Source organism: Dreissena polymorpha, chromosome 14, assembly GCF_020536995.1.
Source record: "Dreissena polymorpha isolate Duluth1 chromosome 14, UMN_Dpol_1.0, whole genome shotgun sequence".
Classification (NCBI taxonomy): domain Eukaryota; kingdom Metazoa; phylum Mollusca; class Bivalvia; order Myida; family Dreissenidae; genus Dreissena; species Dreissena polymorpha.
Genome location: NC_068368.1, coordinates 56,524,962 through 56,547,978, shown reverse-complemented (window position 1 = coordinate 56,547,978; position 23,017 = coordinate 56,524,962). Strand labels below are relative to the sequence as shown.

The 23,017-nt window shown below is 36.0% G+C and overlaps 1 protein-coding gene across 2 annotated transcripts in view; it reads left to right on the top strand.

The window, feature by feature from the left end:
- LOC127856920 (adenylate cyclase type 10-like) overlaps positions 1–23,017 on the top strand; it is a 107,896-nt gene that overhangs the window by 79,619 nt on the left and 5,260 nt on the right. The window contains exons 24-32 of one of the 2 annotated variants that reach the window (XM_052393117.1): positions 5,878–6,038; positions 8,498–8,648; positions 11,272–11,363; positions 15,664–15,782; positions 16,524–16,620; positions 17,336–17,451; positions 17,887–18,007; positions 18,743–18,929; positions 19,665–19,874. In XM_052393117.1, coding sequence (XP_052249077.1) covers positions 5,878–6,038; positions 8,498–8,648; positions 11,272–11,363; positions 15,664–15,782; positions 16,524–16,620; positions 17,336–17,451; positions 17,887–18,007; positions 18,743–18,929; positions 19,665–19,844 — 1,224 coding nt within the window. In that variant the 3' untranslated portion in view covers positions 19,845–19,874. The remainder of the gene's footprint in view (positions 1–5,877; positions 6,039–8,497; positions 8,649–11,271; positions 11,364–15,663; positions 15,783–16,523; positions 16,621–17,335; positions 17,452–17,886; positions 18,008–18,742; positions 18,930–19,664; positions 19,875–23,017) is intronic. The other variant, XM_052393116.1, reaches the window with a different exon arrangement.

Sequence of the window (23,017 nt, the reverse complement as noted above, 5' to 3'; positions counted from 1 at the left end):
AATCTTGTCCGAGCTATTTCTCAGCAACTTATTACAGGAATTCAATGAAACTTTATGGGAAGCTTCAGTATCAAGAGGAGATGTGTATATTATCAGCCGGTTCTCGTGGGATGATTTTGCATAGAGTTATGGCCCTTTGAAATTTCCATTGTACATATAGTGCAATTCTTGTCCGAGCTATTTCTCAGCAACTTATTACTGGAATTCAATGAAACTTTATGGGAAGCTTCACTACCAACAGGATATGTGCATATTATCAGCCGTTTTTGGTCGGATTATTTTTCACAGAGTTATGGCCCTTTGAAATTTTCTATAAACTGTACATATAGTGCAATTTTTGTCCGGGCTATTTCTCCCCAACTACGGACAGGAATACAATGAAGCTTTATGGGAAGCTTAACTACCTTGAGGAGATGCGCATGTTATTTGTGGGTTCTGGTTAGATGATTTATTTAGAGAGTTATGGCCCTTTGAAATTTTAAGTTGCTAAACCATCCATCATATTATTTTGTCAAAAGTTATGCCCTTCAAGACGTTTCCTTTTATCTGAATATATAGTGCAATATTGTGACAAAAAAACCTTTGGGGAGAATCACCCGTCTCAGACGGTTTCTTGTTTCTTATGAGTTCACTGATGCGTGCAATATGTTTGCTGACAATTAAAATCTCACCCTTGCCACCATGAGGTGTGAAGTCTTTCGTGAAACCTTTTGAACAATACCTGCACAGAACTGTTTTAAGTTCTTTGGGGATTCAGATAAGCATATTAGGGTTTTGGCCTTCTTCTTCTCTTGTAGTATTTGAATTATAGGCTCATATTTACTTTGGACAGCATTTTTAGCTCACCTGTCACGAAGTGACATGGTGAGCTTATGTGACCGTGTGATGTCCGGTGTCTGTATGTGCGTGCGTGCGTGTGTGTCCGTCAACAATTTGTTTGTGTAGACAGTTGAGGTCACACTTTTCATCCAATCTTTATGAAATTTGGTCAAAATGTTTATCTTGAAAAATCTGGGTTGGGATTGTATTTGGGTCATCTGTGGTCAAAAACTAGGTCACTAGGTCAAATAATAGAAAAACCTTGTGTAGACAATAGAGGTAACAGTTTTCATCCAATCTTTATGAAATTTGGTCACAATGCTTATCTTGATAAAATCTGGGTTGGGATTGTATTTGGGTCATCTGGGGTCAAAAACTAGGTCACTAGGTCAAATAATAGAAAAACCTTGTGTAGACAATAGAGGTCACAGTTTTCATCCAATCGTTATGAAATTTGGTCAGAATGTATATCTTGATGAAATCTGGGTTGGGATTGTATTTGGGTCATCTGGGGTCAAAAACTAGGTCACTAGGTCAAATAATAGAAAACCTTGTGTAAACAATAGAGGTCACAGTTTTCATCTTAATGAAATTTGGTCAGAATGTTCATCTTGATAAAATCTGAGTTGGGATTGTATTTCGGTCATCTGGGGTCAAAAACTAGGTCATTAGGTCAAATAATAGAAAAACCTTGTGTAGACAATAGAGGTCATAGTTTTCATCTGATCTTAATGAAATATGGTCAGAATGTTTGTCCTGGTAATTACTGATTTTGAATCATTACTGGGCTCCCGCTGCAGTTTGCCAGATTCGCCAATGGCGAAAATTTAGCAAATTAAGGGAATAAAATAATAACGATTTTTTCCTGACAAATGCCGTCCCAGATAATAAACTCTTTCAGCTGTAGACTGTGCTTCAATACATCGCCATGTTATTGACCTGAAAAATTGATATGCAGTTGGCATTAACACCGGTCAGAACCTGACATTGAGACAAAGGAAAATGACTGGTGTGAAAACAAAACAATGGTGTAATCGTACATCTTATTGGCTTAAATAAACAATTACATCTGCAGACAATACCAAACTACGTCGGACCGACGGACATATCTGACAGATTATGACAAGGTCCCATCAATTTTGCAATTCCATCAGACCAAAATGTCCGACTTCAAAAAATATAATAAATATCTTATTAATCATTGTCTGATGCTCCGTGGAATTCCAATATTTGCCATCAAAACATGTAGAACTAAATACATTAATACCAGTGTCGTTTTTATGTTTTCGATCTATTTGTGTCCTCCAATAAGAATAGCTCGCACATGTCCGGTTATACGCCTTATTTTCCGAAATAACTCGGATCACAGGATACTATATTCTGAACGTAGAGACGGAATTTGCCGAGTGTGTTTCGATGTATCTGAAATACAAACTGTTGCAACTCAGTATATTCTGTGACAGCGTCTGGAAATTTCCAAACGGATATTTATTAAGTACTAGTTCCACGCTCATATGTGCATGTCAATTCGCAAAATGCGAGAGCCGGGACCATGCAGCAAGGTGCTTGCATATGTTAGAGGTCAATTAACTTACCTTAGGTTACCTTAGGTGGTTTACCACCGCAGGTCCTTTGAACCTCTGTAGTGGCCTCTTCTTCGTCCTCACTATTGAATAGTCTCAGTGTTTTGCTTGCGGTTGTTACATTATAGTCACATTTATAATCATTCATCATCGGGTGATTGATCCAATGTTTATACAGGCGTCTTTTAAATGTATCCGTGTTCTTGGCTGTGACGATAGCACTTGGTAGATTATTCAGTATGTTTATAATGCGGCTGGAGAAAAAGTTCTTGCGAATGTCACGTGCACATCTGTGCTTTAAAAGTTTCAATGGATGACCTCTATTTGTGTCAATTATCTTCAATGTCAACAGCATTGCGAAGCGAAAATAACATTGACGTAGAATTGTTTGCAGGTGATTTCGTTTTCAAAATATTGTTGTCTTCTTTCCAAAAGATTATTTCACAACTAATTTTATTGTCTTTATATTTTGTATTGTGAGATTTGCCTGATATGCTGAGGTTTCTTACCAAAGTATTACCTGGTACTGATACTATTATATTGAGAATATTGGCAAACAAATTTTGACAAGACTCAAGTGATTGATCATATTTAATTGTAGGTACCTCGGATGAGCAGGAGACTGCTGAACCTGATAATGTCGTAGACTTTGACGCAGAAACTCAACAAATCAATTATCAATGCTGTTAAGATGACAATAGTGATTACTGTTCAGATTTTCAGGAGACAATGAGAAAAAGATAATCAATTATTTGAATTCCAATCTCTATTCCGATATCTGATAATATCTAGTAATATATAGTATCATACTTGTTTTATAAAATTACTAGATAGTACATACTTGATATATGTCATTATGATATAAATAAATACTATGTGTAACCGTCATTTCATTTTGTGTTTTCTCTCTTTTTGTTTGGTTTGACAAACACTAATCCGGTCTGACAGAATTTGTCAATCCGTCAGACCAAATGTCTGACACCAATCTGGAAGTTTGGTATTGTCTGCATCTGATTAAAGATTAAAGATTGCTGCCTGAATTTCAATCAATTCAAGTAAAAGCCGTTAGCGAATTATCAACTTAGTCACACAATGAACGTAAGAAAAGAAGTTGATAATTGATTTTAATTTCGAGAAGTTCGTAATGTTTGTAATGATTAAAGGCTAAATGTGTTACAATTGTGAATGAAGATAGATGAACGGGTATATTATAAAACCCTTTACATTTTCGGCGAAAGTGTCAGAAATTGCGACTGCCATTATGGTGACCATAGGCAACAAGCGTCCTTTGGACTCTGACGAATCTAATGACACGGCCTAAAAAAAAATCAAATCTGATAATAGATCATTCAAAGATGTTTGGCTTTCGGAATTTAAGTGGTTAGACTATAATGCAAAATCAAAAACGATGTATTGCAAAATATGCATACAGTTTTAAAAATCAAATTCATTCACTTTGGGTGTAGTATGTTGAAAAAAGACAACATTTCAAAACATGAAAAATCAAAAGGTAACAAAAAAGAATGACAATCAATATTAAAATGAATATACATGAACACTTTTTATATTATTAATAATATATTAAAAATAACAATACTATTTTGTTATGTTCATAATAGATATATATTGACACTTTTCAAAATGAGCTTTTTGTTTTGAAATTTAGCATATTTAATTTTGTTTATTTCAGATCACAAAGAGGCCTCATAAGCTTGAAGTCTGGAAACATCAATGACAAATGCGCAGGCTGCAGCAATATCCAAAAGTGAAGCGGCTGTAGTGTCGACTATGACTAATGTGTACTTTGCTGCACAACATACTCTCACATCATCGCTGGTTCCAGACCTGAACAGATTGTGTGTCTTGCTGGTAAAAAAATAAATAAAACATCTTAAAAACAAATTTGATTTGTTTGATATTTGATTGTTTAAATTGATTGATAAAATTTGATTTTGTTTAAGTTTGCTACAAATATTGAGCAAAATATACTTGAAATCATAAATTATATTTTCAGGATGCAAATTTGTATTAATATATTTTCAGGGTGCAACCCAGCTCAATGACCTTCGAGTTGACAGCCACACGTCATATGAACACAGCTCCAGTGTGTCGGAATTTCAAAACTGTATGGCAGACGTTCTGAGGAGTGATCTTCTCCAGAAGATACAGACATCATGCAAGTACAGTATCATGATCGATGAGAGTACAGACATTTCAGTGAAGCAAAATGTAGTGACCTATGTTAGACTTTTGGAAACTGATGAGTTTGGAATGGCTGAACTTCAAAGAGAAAATGCAGAGAGCATATTATATGAGAATGTAGTTAATTTGCTTGGTAGAAAGGGAATTGACATTCAACATCTCTCAGAAATTCTATTAAAATTGAAAAGTTGGAGAACTTGTTGATTTTGTCCATTCTAAGACAGCCCACCAATGGAAAAGTTTGATTTCAAACGTGCTTCCAAGATTTGGGCTGGATTGAAGTTGAGGCGCATTATGGCCTCCTGCTAAAATGTATGTTCAGGATATCATGTGCTCATGTAATGTAAATTTATCATGTGCTTATTTTATGAACATGTGCTTGAGTTATGATGTGTGTATATCTATAAATGTTTTGTTGTACTGTTGTTGTTTTTTGTTATGCACACATGATGTGGATTATGGCCTTCTGCTATGTATGTTCAGGATATCATGTGCTCATGTAATGTAAATTTATCATATGCTTATTTTATGAACATGTGCTTGAGTTATGATGTGTGTATATCTATAAATGTTTTGTTGTACTGTTGTTTTTTTTGTTATGCACACATGATGTGGATTATGGCCTTCTGCTAAAATGTATGTTCAGGATATCATGTGCTCATGTAATGTAAATTTATCATATGCTTATTTTATGAACATGTGCTTGAGTTATGATGTATGTACTTCTATAAATGGTTTGATGTAAACTGTTTATTTTTGTTATGCACACATGATGATTATAGTAATAAACATATTAAAGCTTTGTTTTGTAGTTTCTTCTTTTACACCCCTTAGTCTAGACTTACAACATGTGGTTCTAATGCTTTGCTAAAACTTTGGCTACAGTTTTTATAATTTGGCTACAAAAATTACATTTGGCTAAAATGTTGGCTATAGAAATGTTTGGGCCAGGGGGAGCCCTGATTGTATATGGGTCATCTGGGGTCAAAAATTAGGTCACCGGGCCAATGCTAGTAAAACCTTGTGTAGATGAAAGGGGTCACAGTTTTCATCAATTCTTAATGAAATTTTGTCAGAATGTATTAATTTATAAAATCTGGCTCTGGATTGTATATGGGCTGATAGAATTTAAGTTGATGTAGCAAGGTTAGTCAGGTGAGCGATTCAGGGCCATCATGGCCCTCTTGTTATAATCACCTACTATCTGCCTTTCAAACATAGATCTGGTTGTAGGGTCAAGTTAGTGAGTTGAATAGAATGAAATCGGTTTTAGTTTCAGTACGAGACTGGGCAGGTTTTAGAGGCCTATACATCGTTTTCAAAGGCCGCCAATGCCCTGGGAATGAAAGAACCCACAAAACCATCCAGTTCCTGGTTCAGGAGGCTAGTTCTCCTGCTGAAATTCCTGTGGTACTGGAAAACACATTATTGCACGTAGGTCTATTGTAGTTGTTGAGCAACTTACTAGTCTCAGTCTTAGTCTGCTCTTGGACAAAACTGTGAAACTGCATGAGGTAAAGGGAAACCACAGACCACTTGCATCTTGTGGCTGGTAAAACATTAAGGTCAAGCACTGTTCGAATTAACATTTAATTGGCCAATTAATTTTTTAATGTAGACTAGTACTAGTAATGAGGTTACCCGACTTTTTGGTCATGGTTTTTTTGGACTTTTGCAGGTACTGAACTTCAATTTATGATTATTTCAACATCTCTTTTGCAGAGTGAAATAAGGCCATGCTAATTTTTAATTTACAATTACGTTTTACATGCAGATCCACTTGGTTATAAACCAACAAATTCTGACAAACCTATGACATCTTTCCTTTTTAATTTCTAATTATAAGGGTTTTTCGACAAAATGTTTAAGGATTATAATTATGTAAATAAAAAATCATCAAGGACAGTTCAAGTTGGAATTAAGTCTAATTTTGCCGTTGTGTAATGGAAATAGTGTCCCCCTAGCGACTGGGAGGTCACGGGTTCGATCCCCACTGTGGGAGTGTTCTTTTGATTTCCCCCATAGATACCAAGTACTCGTTCTAGGCCCAGGAAACAGACTCGAGGGCAGCATTACTCTTGCAGCCTTTAATTTCCATATTACAATATTTCTTTGCATTCATATTAAATACGACAGTTATAGTAAATGTAGTTAGGAGTTAGTTTAAGAAGAATGCAACAACTTGATGATAATATTTTTTCAGATTTTCTTTTTTGCCACATTATTATAATAAACGTATTGAATCACTTTGAAGGTTTTAAGCGTATAATGAACTTGGTATAATATTGCCTTATTATCCGATTTCCATCATCGGGAATGGTCACATAGTATGTTTTCAAACTTAATTAATTTGTTTAAAATCAAAGCAAGATACAGTTCCTAATGTAAAACTGATAGTATTGAATGTTTCTGTGGTATAGCCATGAAATATCAGCTTTTACGTTGAGAGATCCAGAGTTCAATTTCCAGTATGGGCGCAATTTTTTAATCAGCGTTTTTTTGTGCAGGGTTCCCAGCCAACCGGTCTGTCGGTCCGTCCACCAGGTGGTTTCCGGATGATCACTCAAGAACGCTTGGGCCTAGGATCATGAAACTTAATAGGAACATCGATAACAATTTGCAGATGACCCCTATTGATTTTGAGGTCACCAGGTCAAAGGTCAAGGTCATGGTGACCCGAAATAGTAAAATGGTTTCCGGATGATAACTCAAGAACGCTTAGGCTTAGGATCATGAAACTTGATAGGTAGATTGATCATGACTCGCAGATGACCCCTAGTGATTTTCAGGTCACTAGGTCAAAGGTCAAGGTCACAGTGACCCGAAATAGTAAAGTGGTTTCCGGATGATAACTCAAGAACGCTTAGGCCTAGGATCATGAAACTTTGTAGGTAGATTGATAATGGCTGGCAGATGACCCCTATTGATTTTCAGGTCACTAGGTCAAAGGTCAAGGTCACGGTGACCCGAAATAGTAAAATGGTCTCCGGATGATAACTCAAGAATGCTTATGCCTAGGATCATGAGACTTCATAGGTACATTGATCATGACTCGCAGATAACCCCTATTGATTTTCAGGTCACTAGGTCAAAGGTCAAGGTCACGGTGACCCGAAATAGTAAAATTGTTTCCGGATGATAACTCAAGAATGCTTATGCCGAGGATCATGAAACTTGATAGGTAGATTGATCATGACTCGCAGTTGACCTCTATTGATTTTAAGGTCACTATATGAAAGGTCAAGGTCACGGTGACCTGAAATAGTAAAATGGTTTCCGGATGATAACTCAAGAATGCTAATGGCTACGATCATGAAACTTCATAGGTACATTGATCATGACTCGCAGGTGACTCCTATTGATTTTGAGGTCAAAGGTCAATGTCATGGTGACCCGAAATAATAAAATGGTTTCCGGATGATAACTCAAGAACGCTTATGGCTAGGATCATGAAACTTCATAGGTACATTGATCATGACTGGCAGATGACCCCTATTGATTTTCAGGTCACTAGGTCAAAGGTCAAGGTCACAGTGACAAAAACATATTCACACAATGGCTGTCACTACAACGGAGAGCCCATATGGGGGGCATGCATGTTTTACAAACAGCCCTTGTTATTTTTCATCAGGGAAAAATCAGGGAAAAGTCAGTGAATTTTGTTCATACAAAAAGCTGGGAACCCTGCTGTGGTAGTAATTGTTAAAGATTGTTTCAAATATTGCAGTATTTGAAATAATTGCTTTAAATAACATTTTTAAAGTGTGAACAAGACCATTTATTTCCCAAATCAAAGTATCCTGTCTTTTACATGATAGAAAATGTAATGTATTGCAAAATTCCAAGGTTCTAAACGTCACTCATGTGATACTATGTATAAATTTCCATTCTAGTAACACTGGTGGAGTGTTCACATTGGAGAAGGGGTACCTGTTGGCTGAACTCTACAAGATTGACAAGGAGCAAGGATTTCATACATCCAAACTTGCACATGCCATGAAGTACTTCACAAAACTGGCTGGAACAGACTTTGAAGTTCATCAGGTACTTTTTTAATGGAAGTTGCTTGGTTGAAATACTATTGGCACAAGTAGTATGTAAACATAGGGAAAGCAGATGTTAATACATTTCTCATTGGACAAGTTTTTATGCCTTAAAATTGTTTGATAAAACACAATTTCTATTGCATTATATAGTGTCATAATATAAAAAGCTTATTTATTGTGAAGACTTTTTCTCATCTATCCATACAAAAACTGTGAAAAACTATTAGATAGTCTAGAAGTAGTTCTTTATCTTTTGATATGTATTTTTCTATGATTTTTTTTCTTAACTTTCTTACATTACTCCAACAATAACAATTTGCCTGTTTGTTTAAAAAAAATTGAATTTAAAACTGTCAGTTCATTAAATTTAAGTTTTAAACTGTTTCTTATACAGGAAATTTAGTACAGCTGGGCCTTTGAACCACAAAATAACGCCCCATTGGTGCAAAAAGGTACCATGTGCCTTCTTGTTTCAATTTAAACATGGTACCTTATTACACCAATGCGGCGATATTAAACAACGTGAAAATCAATTTTAAGAAAAATCAGAAATTAGTGAGGTTAATAAACCACAGTCACATTTGCCATATTGTTTTCTTACGCCTGTCTCTTGACATGATGAATAAACAATAATTGGAATAGCCATATAAAAAAGACAAATTTATGGGTGTTTATGCCGGCAGCTTTCTGCTTGGTAGGTCCCACAGTTTTCCTAGAATCTTCCCCAACATTTTTTGGAAATGTTTGTTGTCAAAAAATGGAGGCCAAGTTTCATCATCAGCCCAGTCTAGGCAGGACTTTAGGAGTTATTGCCATTTATTCATAAATTGTTAAATTTGAAGTTTCTGTTTCATAAGTTATGGAGCTTTAGAAACTTCCCCAAAACTTTTTGGAAATATTTGTTAACATATTAAAATGGAGGCCAAGTTCTATGAGAAACCAATATGCACCACACTTTAAATTTATTACCCTTTCCGTGTAAAAAAATGTTTAATTTGCCGTTTCCAGTGTCTTTTTTATGTCTCCCACTACTATAGTGGGGGGCATATTGTTTTTTCCCTGTCTGTTTGTTGGTTGGTTGGTTGGTTTATGTGTTTGTTTGCTCCAACTTTAACATTTTGCCATAACTTTCGCAATATTGAAGAAAGCAATTTCATATTTGGCATGCATGTGCATCTCATGGAGCTGCACATTTTGAGTGGTGAAAGGTCAAGGTCATCCTTCGAGGTCAAAGGTCAAATATATAGCTTCAAAGCAGCGCAGAAGGGGACATAGTGTTTCTGACAAACACACATCTTGTTTTGGTACAGTTTTCATTGAATCTTTACCATTTACTTTCTGCCAATGTCTGTTGGCATAAACTATGAACCAAGTTTTAACAACAATCCAATTTGCACATGCAGTGTTATTGCTATATATTTGTTTATACAAAAATGCAAAATTCCCTTTCAGCGCTTATAACACATTGTCTTATGACCATATCTACACCAAACATTCAAGTTACAGTCGAAACCTGATGGCTCGAACTCGCTTGGCTCAAATTTCCGGTTAGCTCGAACTCTCCTCCAAGCACCAATTTATATTGCTATATATTCATATAAGTTTTTGTCAAGTGGCTCGAACTCGCTTGGCTCGAATTATCGGATGGCTCGAACTGTTTTCACAGTCCCGGCCACAGTTTTCACACGTTCTTTTGTTCGGTTGGCTCGAACTCGCTTCGGGTCATATAAAACTGTTAATCGATTAGGACCTTTTGATTAAAGGCACACAATAATTGATGTCACACAGGTGGCAAACATCGACTCAATTGGTAATGATTTGAGTAAAAGATGACATTTTGTATAAAATCTGGCCCTTCGTAGACGCTGTATTACGCTCAAACGGCTTAATCTAGAGAAGGCATCGGTACCCAATCCTGGTGGATATCTAAATCAGTGCTACAAAAAGGGTCAGCTGTAGGAAGTAATGGGACAAAGAGAAAGTTAAACATGATAATACACAGACAAATATTAAGACATTTTTGGCATTAGAAAGTGGCAAAAAAAAACAAAAGCGGAAATTTAAGAAGAATTGGGAAAACATGTTTTGTTTTTAAATGCGCTGTTACATGTACCTGTTAATGTGTAACGTAAAAACATGCTGATATAATTTACTATATGGTATTTGTTTGATTAAATGTTTAACTGTTTTAACATATTGTTTAATTAAAATATAAAGTATATATTTGGTTCTTATTAATTCAAAAGTAGAAAGTAGTACGCAAAAGTACGAAGTTTAGGCGTTATGAATACTCTTCAGGAGGTGCAAATGTATGCAGACTTATGTAAGTAAACAAAAGTATATTAGAAATAGGATGTCTCAAATTCCGGATGGCTCGAACTATTGTTGTCGGTCCCGGCAAGTTCGAGCCATCGGGTTTCGACTGTATGTTTGTGCACATAAAATGTAAGGCAAGTTTGATATACAGGCAAAAATATATGTCAATTTTCCATTTTTGTTTTATATTACAGGTTTATATATTTATCCATGACCTTGTTATACCATATTTTATTTTGGCAGGCTGTTAAGGGCCTTATTATACAAATGCTTCTGAGATATTTATTTATGTCCACCATTTACAGTTGGTGATGGCATATGCAGCCATGATTGAGTGTTGCATGGAGAAAACCTGGAATGACATCTTTGAAGCACTAATTACAGAACTGTTACAAATGTATGTTTTAGAATTTGAAAGTAGAATTTTATCCTTATCCTTAAATCGGGAAATATCGGAAACTGTACACCGAATTGTAAACACAAAGTAAGATTGAAATATCATGTTTTAAATGATATTAGTATTACAATGTTTACCAACATTTTGAAGCATACACATTTGCAAATTAAGAAAACAAAAACAGTATATTTTTATTTTATTATCCCCACGCTTTTTGAAAAGCGTGGGGATATTGTGGTTCTCTCCGCCGTCTGTCCGGTTGTCCGTCAGTCCGTCCGTCCGTCTGTCCTGGCCACTATCTCCTCCTACACTATTAGCACTAGAACCTTGAAACTTACACACATGGTAGCTATGAGCATATGTGCGACCCTGCACTATTTGGAATTTTGATCTGACCCCTGTGTCAAAAGTTATGGGGGTTGGGGTGGGGCCTGGTCAGAGATTTTCACTCATTTTTTTAGGTTATTGTCCCCTACCGGTGAAACCGAAGGGGACTTATGGTTTGCGCTCCGTCTGTCAGTTTGTCTATCCGTCACACTTTTCTGGATCCTGCGATAACTTTAAAAGTTCTTCATATTTTTTCATGAAACTTCAAATATGGATAGATGGAAATATGGAGAGTATGCACGTCATCTCATTTTGTTCTTACGTCAAGAATTCTGGTTGCTATGGCAACAAATATATATAAAAAAAAATAAATTTGTACTGACTGGTGGAGTTTCACTGGTAGAGGACAATATTGCTTGGCAATCTCATGTTTTACATTAACTTCTTCATTTCTTCACCGATTTACTTCAAATTAATACTGAACCTCTCTTATGACAATATGGTCAATATCTCAACTATGCATTACCAACCCTGGGGCGCCCCGCCTACATAGACCACACCCACCCAAAATCGCCTTTTGCTATAATTTTTTCCTTTCTACACCGATTCACTTCTGATTGATACTGAACTTCTATAATGACAATATGACAATACGGTCAATCTCAATTATGCATGGCCCCATTACCAACCCTGGGACGCCCCTGGGTCAAACATGCGGAGTGGGGATTCGCGTCGGCCTCTGCTGCGCCATTTCTAGTTTTTTACTTATTTTCAACAGATATTGCATGAATAAGGCTAAAACAACTTTATGTTTCAATGTCAGAATTTGATATGCAAAATCGTTGTGATGTGGAATACTGCTTTCCTGTCAGCTCATCTGGTCCTATGATTTTTCAGGGAGTTAGTTCCCTTTGATCATAAATATGCTATTTCTGTCACAATTTTTGTTTCTGCGCTAGAGATAAGGCATTTATGATTGCAATATCATGAAACTTGATATGCAGAATTCCTTAAGGGTGGGATTGCGCATGGTTGTCATGTACTTCCGGTCCATTGATAATGGGGAGTTTGAAGAAGAGGGGGTATATTGTTTTGCTGGATGTCGGTTGATCAGTCGGTCTGTCGGTTGTTATGTCGGTTTGTCTGTCAGTAGACCAGTTCGTTTCTGATCAATAACTCGTCAACGAATTGACCAATTGGCTTTATACTATACATGTGCATCGGCCTTGGACAGTAGATGACTCCTATATAAATAGGGGTCACTAGGTCAAAGGTCAAGGTCACGGTCACAATAAGTGTGAAAATTGTTTCTGATCAATAACTTGTCAACGAATTGAAAGATTTGCTTGATACTTCACATATGCATTGGCCTTGGACAGTAGACGACCCTATTGAAATTGGGGTCACTGGGTCAAATGTCAAGGTAACTGTCTTAATAAGTGTAAAAATGGTTTCCGATCAATAACTCGTTACCCAATGGACCATACTTCCCATGTGCATTGGCCTTGGACAGTAGATGACCCCTATTGAAATTGGGATCACTAGGTCAAAGGTCACTGTCACAATAAATGTGAAAATAGTTTCCGATCAATAACTTGTCAACAAATTGATCAATTTGCTTGATACTTCACATGTGCATTGGTCTTGGACAGTAGATGACCCCTTTTGAAATTAGGGTCAATGGTTCAAAGCCCTGTTTGTGGATGCATATGTCTTCGAACATGGAACTCTCGTTATCTTTGAATTATTATTATTTTTCTTTTTGTTTGTGAGCAAGATCTCAGACACTTATAATCTGAATTCAATGAAATTTTTTATGCAGCATCCTTTTAAGGTGGACATGCCCATCATTGTTATGTTGGTGCGGTCCAACGATCGCCCTATATAAAGTATGCTATGTTGGCCATATGTTACATTTTAGTGCATGAGCTGAGACATAATGATCTTAATTTAATAGAAATTGACATGCAGCCTCTTTGCCAAGTTGACATGCCATCCTTTTTAGGTTGCTTTGGTCCAATAAGTTTTCACAGTGGTATTGCCCTTTTATTATCCCCTGCCATAGGCGGAGGGATATTGTTTTGGCGTTGTCCGTCTTTCCGTCTGTCCGTCCGACACTTTTGTGTCCGGAGCCATATCTTGGAAGTGCTTACCGGTAAGCGGATTTCATTGAAACTTGGTATGAGTATATATATTGATAAGAGGATTATGCACGCCAAGTGGCATTGTGCACCATCGGATAATAACGGAGTTATGGCCCTTTGTATCTTGAAAAAATGCTTTTTTTGTGTGTCCGTAGCCATACCTTGGAAGTGCTTTGACGGATTTCATTGAAACTTGGTATGAGTATATATATGGATAAGAAGATGTTGCACATTGGCCTCGTCCATCCGTCCAGAATACTTTAGTGTCCAGAAATATAATGGCGGGGGATATCAATTCAACGAATTTGCTTGTTATACCCCCATTACCATTGGTAATGGGGGCTATATAGGAGTCTCTTTGTCAGTCTGTTGGTCAGTTTGTCTGTCCAAAAATCTGATCTTCACCAAACTTGGTCAGAAGTTGTATCTAGATGATTTCTAGGTCAAGTTTGAATATGGGTCATGCCAGGTCAAAAAATAGGTCACAGGGTCGCTTAGTGAGTTTTAAACCGAAAGTTTGTCCGGACCATAACTATGTCATTTATCCTTAGATTTTAAAATGACTTGGTACATTTGTTCACCATCATGGGACGGTGAGTCATGTGAAAGAAGTACGTCGATATCTCCAAGGTCAAGGTCACACTTTTAGTTCAAAGGTCAAAAATGGCCATAAATAAGCTTGTCCGGGCCATAACTATGTCATTCATTGTGAGATTTTAAAATCATTTGGCACAATTGTTCACCATGATTGGATAATATTAAGATTGAGAAATGTTTATACACATAATAACAATTATCTCTTAGCAGACTTTCAATGTTATACAAAAATACATGAATGTTTTACTCTGTATGGATATTACAGTACTGCCATGTTTAAATGCTTTTAACATCAAGATGTTATCCTACTGGTCTTACCAGCTTGCTAAATAACATATCTATTGTCATTAACGGCAAAGTGATAATTTGTATTGGGGACATCATATCAAAGTCCTGCATGTTCTGGTGGGGGGCATGAATCTTTTATAAATGTCTCTTATTAATACTAGGATCTTTACATTGGTCATTCATAGAACGTTTTAAAAACTCCTGATTTCCTTTTTATGTCCCCCACTATAGTAGTGGGGGACATATTGTTTTTGCCCTGTCTGTTGGTTGGTCTGTTGGTTGGTTGGTTGGTTTGCGCCAACTTTAACATTTGCAATAACTTTTGCAATATTGAAGATGGGAACTTGATATTTGGCATGCATATGTATCTTATGGAGTTGCACATTTTGAGTGGTGAAAGGTCAAGGTCAAGGTCATCCTTCAAGATCAAAGGTCAAATATATGGGTCAAAATCGCTCATGTAATGTACACTTTTGCAGTATTTCAATATTCAAGATAGCAACTTGATATTTGGCATGCATGTGTATCTCATGGAGCTGCACAATTTGAGTGGTGAAAGGTCAAGGTCAAGGTCATCCTTCAAGGTCAGATGTCAAATATATGTGGCCAAAATCCCTCATTTTATGAGTACTTTTGCAATATTGAAGATAGCAACTTGATATTTGGCATGCATGTGTATCTCATGGAGCTGCACATTTTGAGTGGTGAAAGGTCAAGGTCAAGGTCATCCTTCAAGGTCAGAGGTCAAATATATGTGGCCCAAATCGCTAATTTTATGAATACTTTTGCAATATTGAAGATAGCAACTTGATATTAGGCATGCATGTGCATCTCATGGAGCTGCACATTTTGAGTGGTGAAGGTTCAAGGTCAAGGTCATCCTACAAGGTCAAACATCATATAGGGGGACCTTGTGTTTCACAAACACATCTTGTTTTGTTAAGCTGTGCTGAGCGGAGAGAGGAGCTGTCATCCGATGATCGGCATATTCTGTGTGAAACCTATGCCAGCAGCTGCATCTATTACATGAACTCGGGAGAACTGCGCAAGGCTAGTGCTGTCGGTAATCAACAACCTTTACAATGTCAGGGAATTTTCCACCCAAAAGGCCTGCTAATGCAGAGTTGTTAAATAATTTGGGCATATTATGAGTCATGTAATGCAAAAATGGGTCTTATGTCATATGCGACTTGCATAGATGAAGCCCAGCCTGTGCACCAACCCAGTCTTGTAAAAAGCTACCTTGTCCGCTTATGATACCCTAAAACCTTGCACCACTTAATAGTAGACACAGAAGTTCCATGAAAAGACTGTGCAGATATAGATGCTTATTGCATAAGACCCATTTTTGCATGATGTGGCTCTTATGATAATAACATATTTTTATGTCCCCCACCACTATAGTGGGGAACATATTGGTTTTGCCCTGTCTGTTGGTCTGTCTGTTGGTTTGTTTGCTCCAACTTTAACATTTTGCCATAACCTTTGCAATATTGAAGATAGCAACTTCATATTTAGCATGCATGTGTATCTCATGGAGCTGCACATTTTGAGTGGTGACAGGTCATCCTTTAAGGTCAAAGGTCAAAAAATAAAATTCAAAGCAGCACAGAAGGGGACATAGTGTTTCCGACAAACACATTTCTTGTTTAGATTATAATTGTTCACTGTCTGTCACTATCATAGCAAATGTACAAGGAAAATAATATTTGATATATATGTAAAGGTATATAAGTTTTCACTGGATAACTAGTCTTCGAATTCATGTTTGTTTTCAAACATGTATCGAATGTGCCACTTGCAGGAGGAGCAGCTAATGAAATATGCTGTTCAATTCAAGATCAGAAGACAATGAAGTTCTTTGCACCTCAGTACTTCTATGTTATGCTGTTTCGTAAGACGTATGTATGTTTTTTTGTTTTTTTTTGCCTGAATTAATGTGCCGCCATATCTGAACTGTGCAGACAGGAGTAAATGATAAGACATAATTTGATAGACCACTACCCAGGGACCTAGGAGTCTAGCTTTGAGATTATGAGCAACTTGACCTCATTTAAATAATTTGTTGGAAAATGATACCTTTTATGGCCCCACAAAGTGCGATAATGTGTTTTCAACAACTTAGCTACTGGGTGAATCCCTCTCAAAGTTTCACAGTCAAAGGACCCTAATTTGTAGATGGTGTACACAAAATCATTTTCACTGCAACTATTTTTGGCAGAATAAAGGCCCATAGTATTTTTTTCCTCTGTAAAATGTATAGTGCATTTCTCTGTGTCCAACGTGTGTTTTTGGGCATCAGGTTCTGTGACACAGTTCAAGTTGAGTCGTAAGTCCCAACACATTTGTTTTGCCAGATGTTTTTTTTTTCTTTCAAATATTCAAACATAAAAATAATGTTCCTATATTGTGGATAAAATGTTCCAATGGAAAAAAGGAAGTATTTTTTTATAAAAAACTTATTTTTAGTTTTCAAATCAATGAATCCTCCAAAATAGAGTCAGCATATTACAGGTTTAACTTGGTCTCAGCAAAATAACTTAAATGCATATTGTTTGTGGTGTTATTACCTGTGGAATTTTAAAAGCAGTTCACTGTTGTACTTCTTGATTGCAGCCACTTCAACAGCATTGAATTGCTTCAGCACTTCAAGTATGGTGCTCAAGTGTCTGATGATTTAATTGCATCAACGGTATTCCGCTCAATTTGCCTGGAAATTGCTTTGCTTGGAGGTAACACCAACATTTTATTGCCATCAAATTAAATTATTCATGCCATTTTACGCGTATATCATTATACTTTAGGTTCAGAACACCAGTTTTTAAAGGAATAGATGAAAGAGTTTGAAAATTTTATCGACAAGAAATTAACTGTTTATAATCTTTTAGAATGTTAGTCTGGTTTTAACATTGCTTGAACAAGCAATTTTGTTTCATAACGTCCTTTTTATTATTTTAATGAATTGATTAATTTTTACATTAAAATGTCATGGCCTAAAATGTACACATCACCTATCAAGGGTGTGCATATCAATCTGTAAATATCTGACTCAATGAAATTTTGTTAAATTGATTCCAAACATAATCTACTGCTGATGCCCTTTGGCAAACAGATCACATCATCACCTAATATTCAAATGTCGTTCTTGTACCCTGGACCATTTCCAGCCTGCCCCCCAGAGACTGTTGTTAGCTGCTTGGCCGATATTAAAGATACCATCACCAGCAGCAATCATACAAGAACTGATGGCATACCACTGCAGTATGCTGTTAGCTGTGCCTTACTATGGTCAGTGGCCAATCCATAGGATTCAGTATTTAAAATTGACGGGATTTGTATTTGACCTTAATTGTCACTGTTCTGGTGGCAATGAACATAGAGCTGAATGTATAAACTCCTCGTTGTCAAAGTGCTGGTTTATTGAGAGTGATCATGTCAATTTCTTCTAAATTATATTAAAATTAGAAATCTTTTATTTTATGCTTTCCGGTGGTTTATAGGGAAATATCAGTGGATTAAAACTGATAATTTCACTGTTTCAAACAATGAAAATTATCAGTGAAAATTTACAATAATTTCCACTGTTCATTATTCCAGCAAAATTCTTTAGTGAAACTCTTTAACAATGTATATAAACTGTGTAAAAAGCATAAAATAAAAAGAAAATTTGTTGGATCGGTGGCATATATCGATTTTAATTCACTCGTGATCATAGAAAATATTATTTTCTATGATCACTCGTGAATTAAAATCGATAATCCAACGATTCCAACAAATATCCTCTATATCTTCAATATCAAAACTAAATAATTTTACTGATGACTTTAAATTATGACAAAAAGTTAACAATTTTATGATTGCCCCATGGGGAACCTTCATTTATTGTTAAGTTAATTCAATTTTCAAGAAACATGATTATTGTGATATTTAAAGGAACATTTTCTTACATAATGTCATGATTAATTCTTGCTATTTGTGTGGCGATATTGAGACTAAGTGCTTATTTGTTTAATGCAAACTCAGGCTAACCAGAATGGAAGAATGGGCCGATGTCAGACAGTGGGACGTGGAGATGATGTCAAATAAACAGGAGCACTCATTTTATCAATCAGTGGCTTCCATTCACAGATTAGAGCAAAGCTTGCTCATGTTCTGCTATTGTACGGAATGTGGAGAAAACACTCAGACCATCAAAAGACAAGTGCTAATGGTAATTTATATGGTTTGTTTGCTTCTTCAGTTTTTTTTTCCAATTTTTTTTTTTTTACAAAATTGTATAATGGTTTTGTATTTGTATAGCAAAGTGTGTCATAGTCTTATATATATACTATTAGTTAAACTTCCTCTGCAACAGTACTTATAAAAAAACAATAGACAGTCTCAGGCCCTTTTAATGCAGTTTTACCTCTTTTTGTGACAACTGCGGGCTTCTTGTATTTCATGATCTCCATGGACAACCTTCCATCAGTGACAGGAATAGGACAAGTAGTTTTATGACAGTCTTAAATATCTTGTCAAGTATTTGAAGTTTGGATTTGTGTGTAATACATTCAACAATTCACAAAATGTACTCGTACATTTGATTTGAATAAATATTTGATTATGTTTAAAACTTACTGTTTTCCCAGTGTGTTCTACTTTTTTTTTAATTTAGTGTTTACTACTACTTAAGGTTTGTCAAACTACCTAAACATTTAACAGAAACCCAGATGGTGTAAGTGAGCATTAGTAATCATTTAACTTGCATGTTATAATATACTTTCTCCAAGATGGAAATTGTGTGCAAGTTGAACAATCATTTAGTGTATTTTAAAATAATTGACCACCCAAAATATGATGTTTCTATCAGTCACAATAACATATGTTGACACAACTACTTTTTGTCTTTCTTATGTTACATTTAATACGCGGAAGTTTTACACGTTTTTCACACCACCTATTTTAGCGATCAAAAGATGTGAAATCGAACCTGAAGAGAAGCCCCATTCTTGCCCCTAGATACAAACTGTTGAAAGCCTATTGCGTGTGCAATGACTGGACATCAACAAAAAATGAAATCTTTTGTGAAGAAGGGCCTTGGCTCTGTGTGCTGCTCAGGGCAATGTGTATGACAAACTCTTTTTAGATCATCACCTAATTCAATGGCAGAATGGAGGTGCAAGACGGGGGGCAAACTGTGAATGGATATAAACATGCTGCAGGTGGACGCTTGAAAATGAGTGACATTTCTGAGGATGCTGGGGGCATTCATGTTTCACACTGCCGTTACCGTGTATACCAAGATGAGGTTGCTTTTTCAGCCAATGAAAACTGAGGGTTATCTGTGTACATCCCAAGTACAGCAAACTGATGTCCGACATGAGGAAATGTGTGGCTATCAATAATGAATCTGATTTCCACTGATGAAAATTTTTGAAGTTTTTTTTATCGCCTTGAAGGAAGGCATGTATTTACTCAGTGAAAGTCTGCCGCAACTTTATGGTTTCCATTTTCTAACTTAACCAGTTTTTAAACAATAGAAGTTTAATAACTAGGCTCTTCTTTGGAGTTATGGCCCCTGAATTTCTCAAAATTTGGCTTTTAAATGATTTCCACTCTCTAACACAACCAGTTTCCTTAGGAGTGTCTGGAAATGCTAATAAGCATTAAATGGGGGCCAAGTCCACCAGCCAAATCCAACCTGACTTTTGAGTTTTTGCCAAGTTCGTAGACCTGCCGTATTGCCTATAAGTTAAATCTGATAATTATGAAACTTTAAAAAAAATGTTACTCTGTGGGCATTTAATCTTTTTCCATGTTCAATAACCTGAAATATCGCCTTTTAATTATGGCATATCAAAATATTCAAATTAGCCAAATTGTCAGATTCTATCTCTAATGATTTCGATGGCAAGCTTAGTGTCTGAGCTGACATTTTTACTGCTAAAAAATATGTCCTTCACAAATATATATAGCCCAGACCTTTAACATACATAATTTGTGACATGTTGGTACACTCTTTATAATTTAAATTTATGTTTTAAGTTTATTATGCCCCCCTTGATAAAGAGGGGCTATATTATTTTGTGGATGTAGGTCGGTCTGTCTGTATGTCGGTAGACCAGTTTATTTCCAATAAAAAACTCCTCAACTTATGGACGGATCGGCTTGATACTTCACATGTGTATTGGCCTTCGAAAGTAGATGACCCCTTTTGAAATGGGTCCTAGGTCACTGTATCATTAACTGTGAAAATCGTTTTGAATCAATAACTCATCAACTTATTGACCAATGATTTGAAACTTCATGTGTGCATAGACCTTGGACAGTGATGACTCATATTGAAATTTGGGTCACTAGGTCAAAGGTCAAGGTCACTGTCAAAATAAGTGTGAAAAATCGTTTCAGATAAATAATTTGTCAACGAATATACCGATTTGCTTTATACTTCCTAGTGGATTGGACTTGGACAGAAGATAATTCCTATTGAAATTGGGGTCACTAGGTCAAAGGTCATACTTAGTTTGACATGGTTTCTGATAAATAACTGGTCAACTGATTTATCGATTGACTTGATACTTCCAAGTGCCTTGGCCCAAAGACAGTAAATGACTCCTATTGAAATTGGGGTCACTAGGTCAAGGTTACTGTCACAATAAGTGTGAAAATTTGTTCCCATCAATAACTCCTCAACGAATTGACAGATCGGGTTGATACTACTCATGTGCCTTGGCCTTGGACAGAAGATGACCCCTATTGAAATTTGGGTCAATAGTTCAAAAAAACTGTTTTTGTTTGTTTTGTTTTGGGGGGGGGGGGGGGGGGGATGGGGATATGTCTCTGACCGCAGAACCCTTGTTTGATTGCAAAAGAACACGACATGTGGGGTATGAAACTTGTCCCTCTGTAACAAACTTCTTGCCTAGATGCAGATTTATTAAAAGCGATTAATGTATTTCAGTTTTACCAATAATACATGCTCTGGGACAAAAATATTCTTATACATTTCAACATCTGTATATAATGAATATGTTATAAACAAGTCTATGAAAAATTTGAGTATGCACATTTGTAGAACGTTTGCATGTAAATGAAAATACTGAAAGTATTAAATGTCATTTGTATATGTGAACTTCAAATTGTGCAAAGAAAAGTTGAAACAACGTATGTGTCAAAATTATTTGCATGTACATGTATGTGCAGGAATATTGATTTGTTATGTTTGTTAAGTGTTATTTTTTGTGTGTGTAAATATACGCTTTTTTGTTTATAATATCCAATTATGGGTGTACATAACAAGAGTTCTGTTAAAACAAACATTTATACATGAAGATTTATGTAAGAAACAAATAAACATGTTTTAAGAAAATGTGTTTTGGCTTTAAATTGATATTAGACGCATCTAACAGTATATGCTATGTTTATAGGTGTCTAACGCAACCGTTTTTTTTGTGTGTTTTCACTGCATATACACTTATATTGTTAATGCAGCATCAGCATACTAAAACAAATATTCGGAAAGAGAAACAATAATGCATTTGAATCTCAACCGTACTTTCGTTTGGACAACTGACAACAGAAATGATGGTGTACGGTATGTGTAAATCTTAATTAAGTTTAAGTGCAGATTCGTTCATACGACTCAAAGACACAATTTTGTTTTACGGATCATATAATTGCCTGCAACAATATCTATTCATACGACACACGAACACTAACTCCGATCTACTAAAAAGACAGTTCAGCTCGGCTAACAAAACTAGGACAGTCATGTAAATATCGAATATAATATATTTTTTATAAACAACTGGTAGCAAGATGAGTTGCAGATAATTGATCAGTTACCACATTTAACTTACTTCTTTTGACCTGTAAATTCTTTTCAGCTCAATTCAACAATGAAAATGCCCATATCACGTTAACCCATTTATGCCTAGCGGACTTTCCCTTCCTTCTAAATTGGATCAATTTATTTCTAAAATTAGGGATGTCTAGTATACTTATTTATATTTATAATATTTCTTACAGAAAATTCCTTTAAGCAAACAGCGCAGACGCAGATGAGACGCCACATTATGCGGCGTCTCATCTGGGTCTACGCTGTTTGCAATGTCCTTTAGCTCTACTGGCCGAAGGCCTGAAGAGCTTATGTCATGGCGTGGTTTTTCTGCCCCGGTCGTCGTTAGACTTTTTCTTGTTGACGCGATAAAGTCCACAGTTTTCATCCGATTCTTTTCAAACTTGTTCAGTGTCTTTATATAATGAGGACTCAAACCCTTTGAAAATGGGTTACATCAGAGTAAAAAGTCCAGAATTATC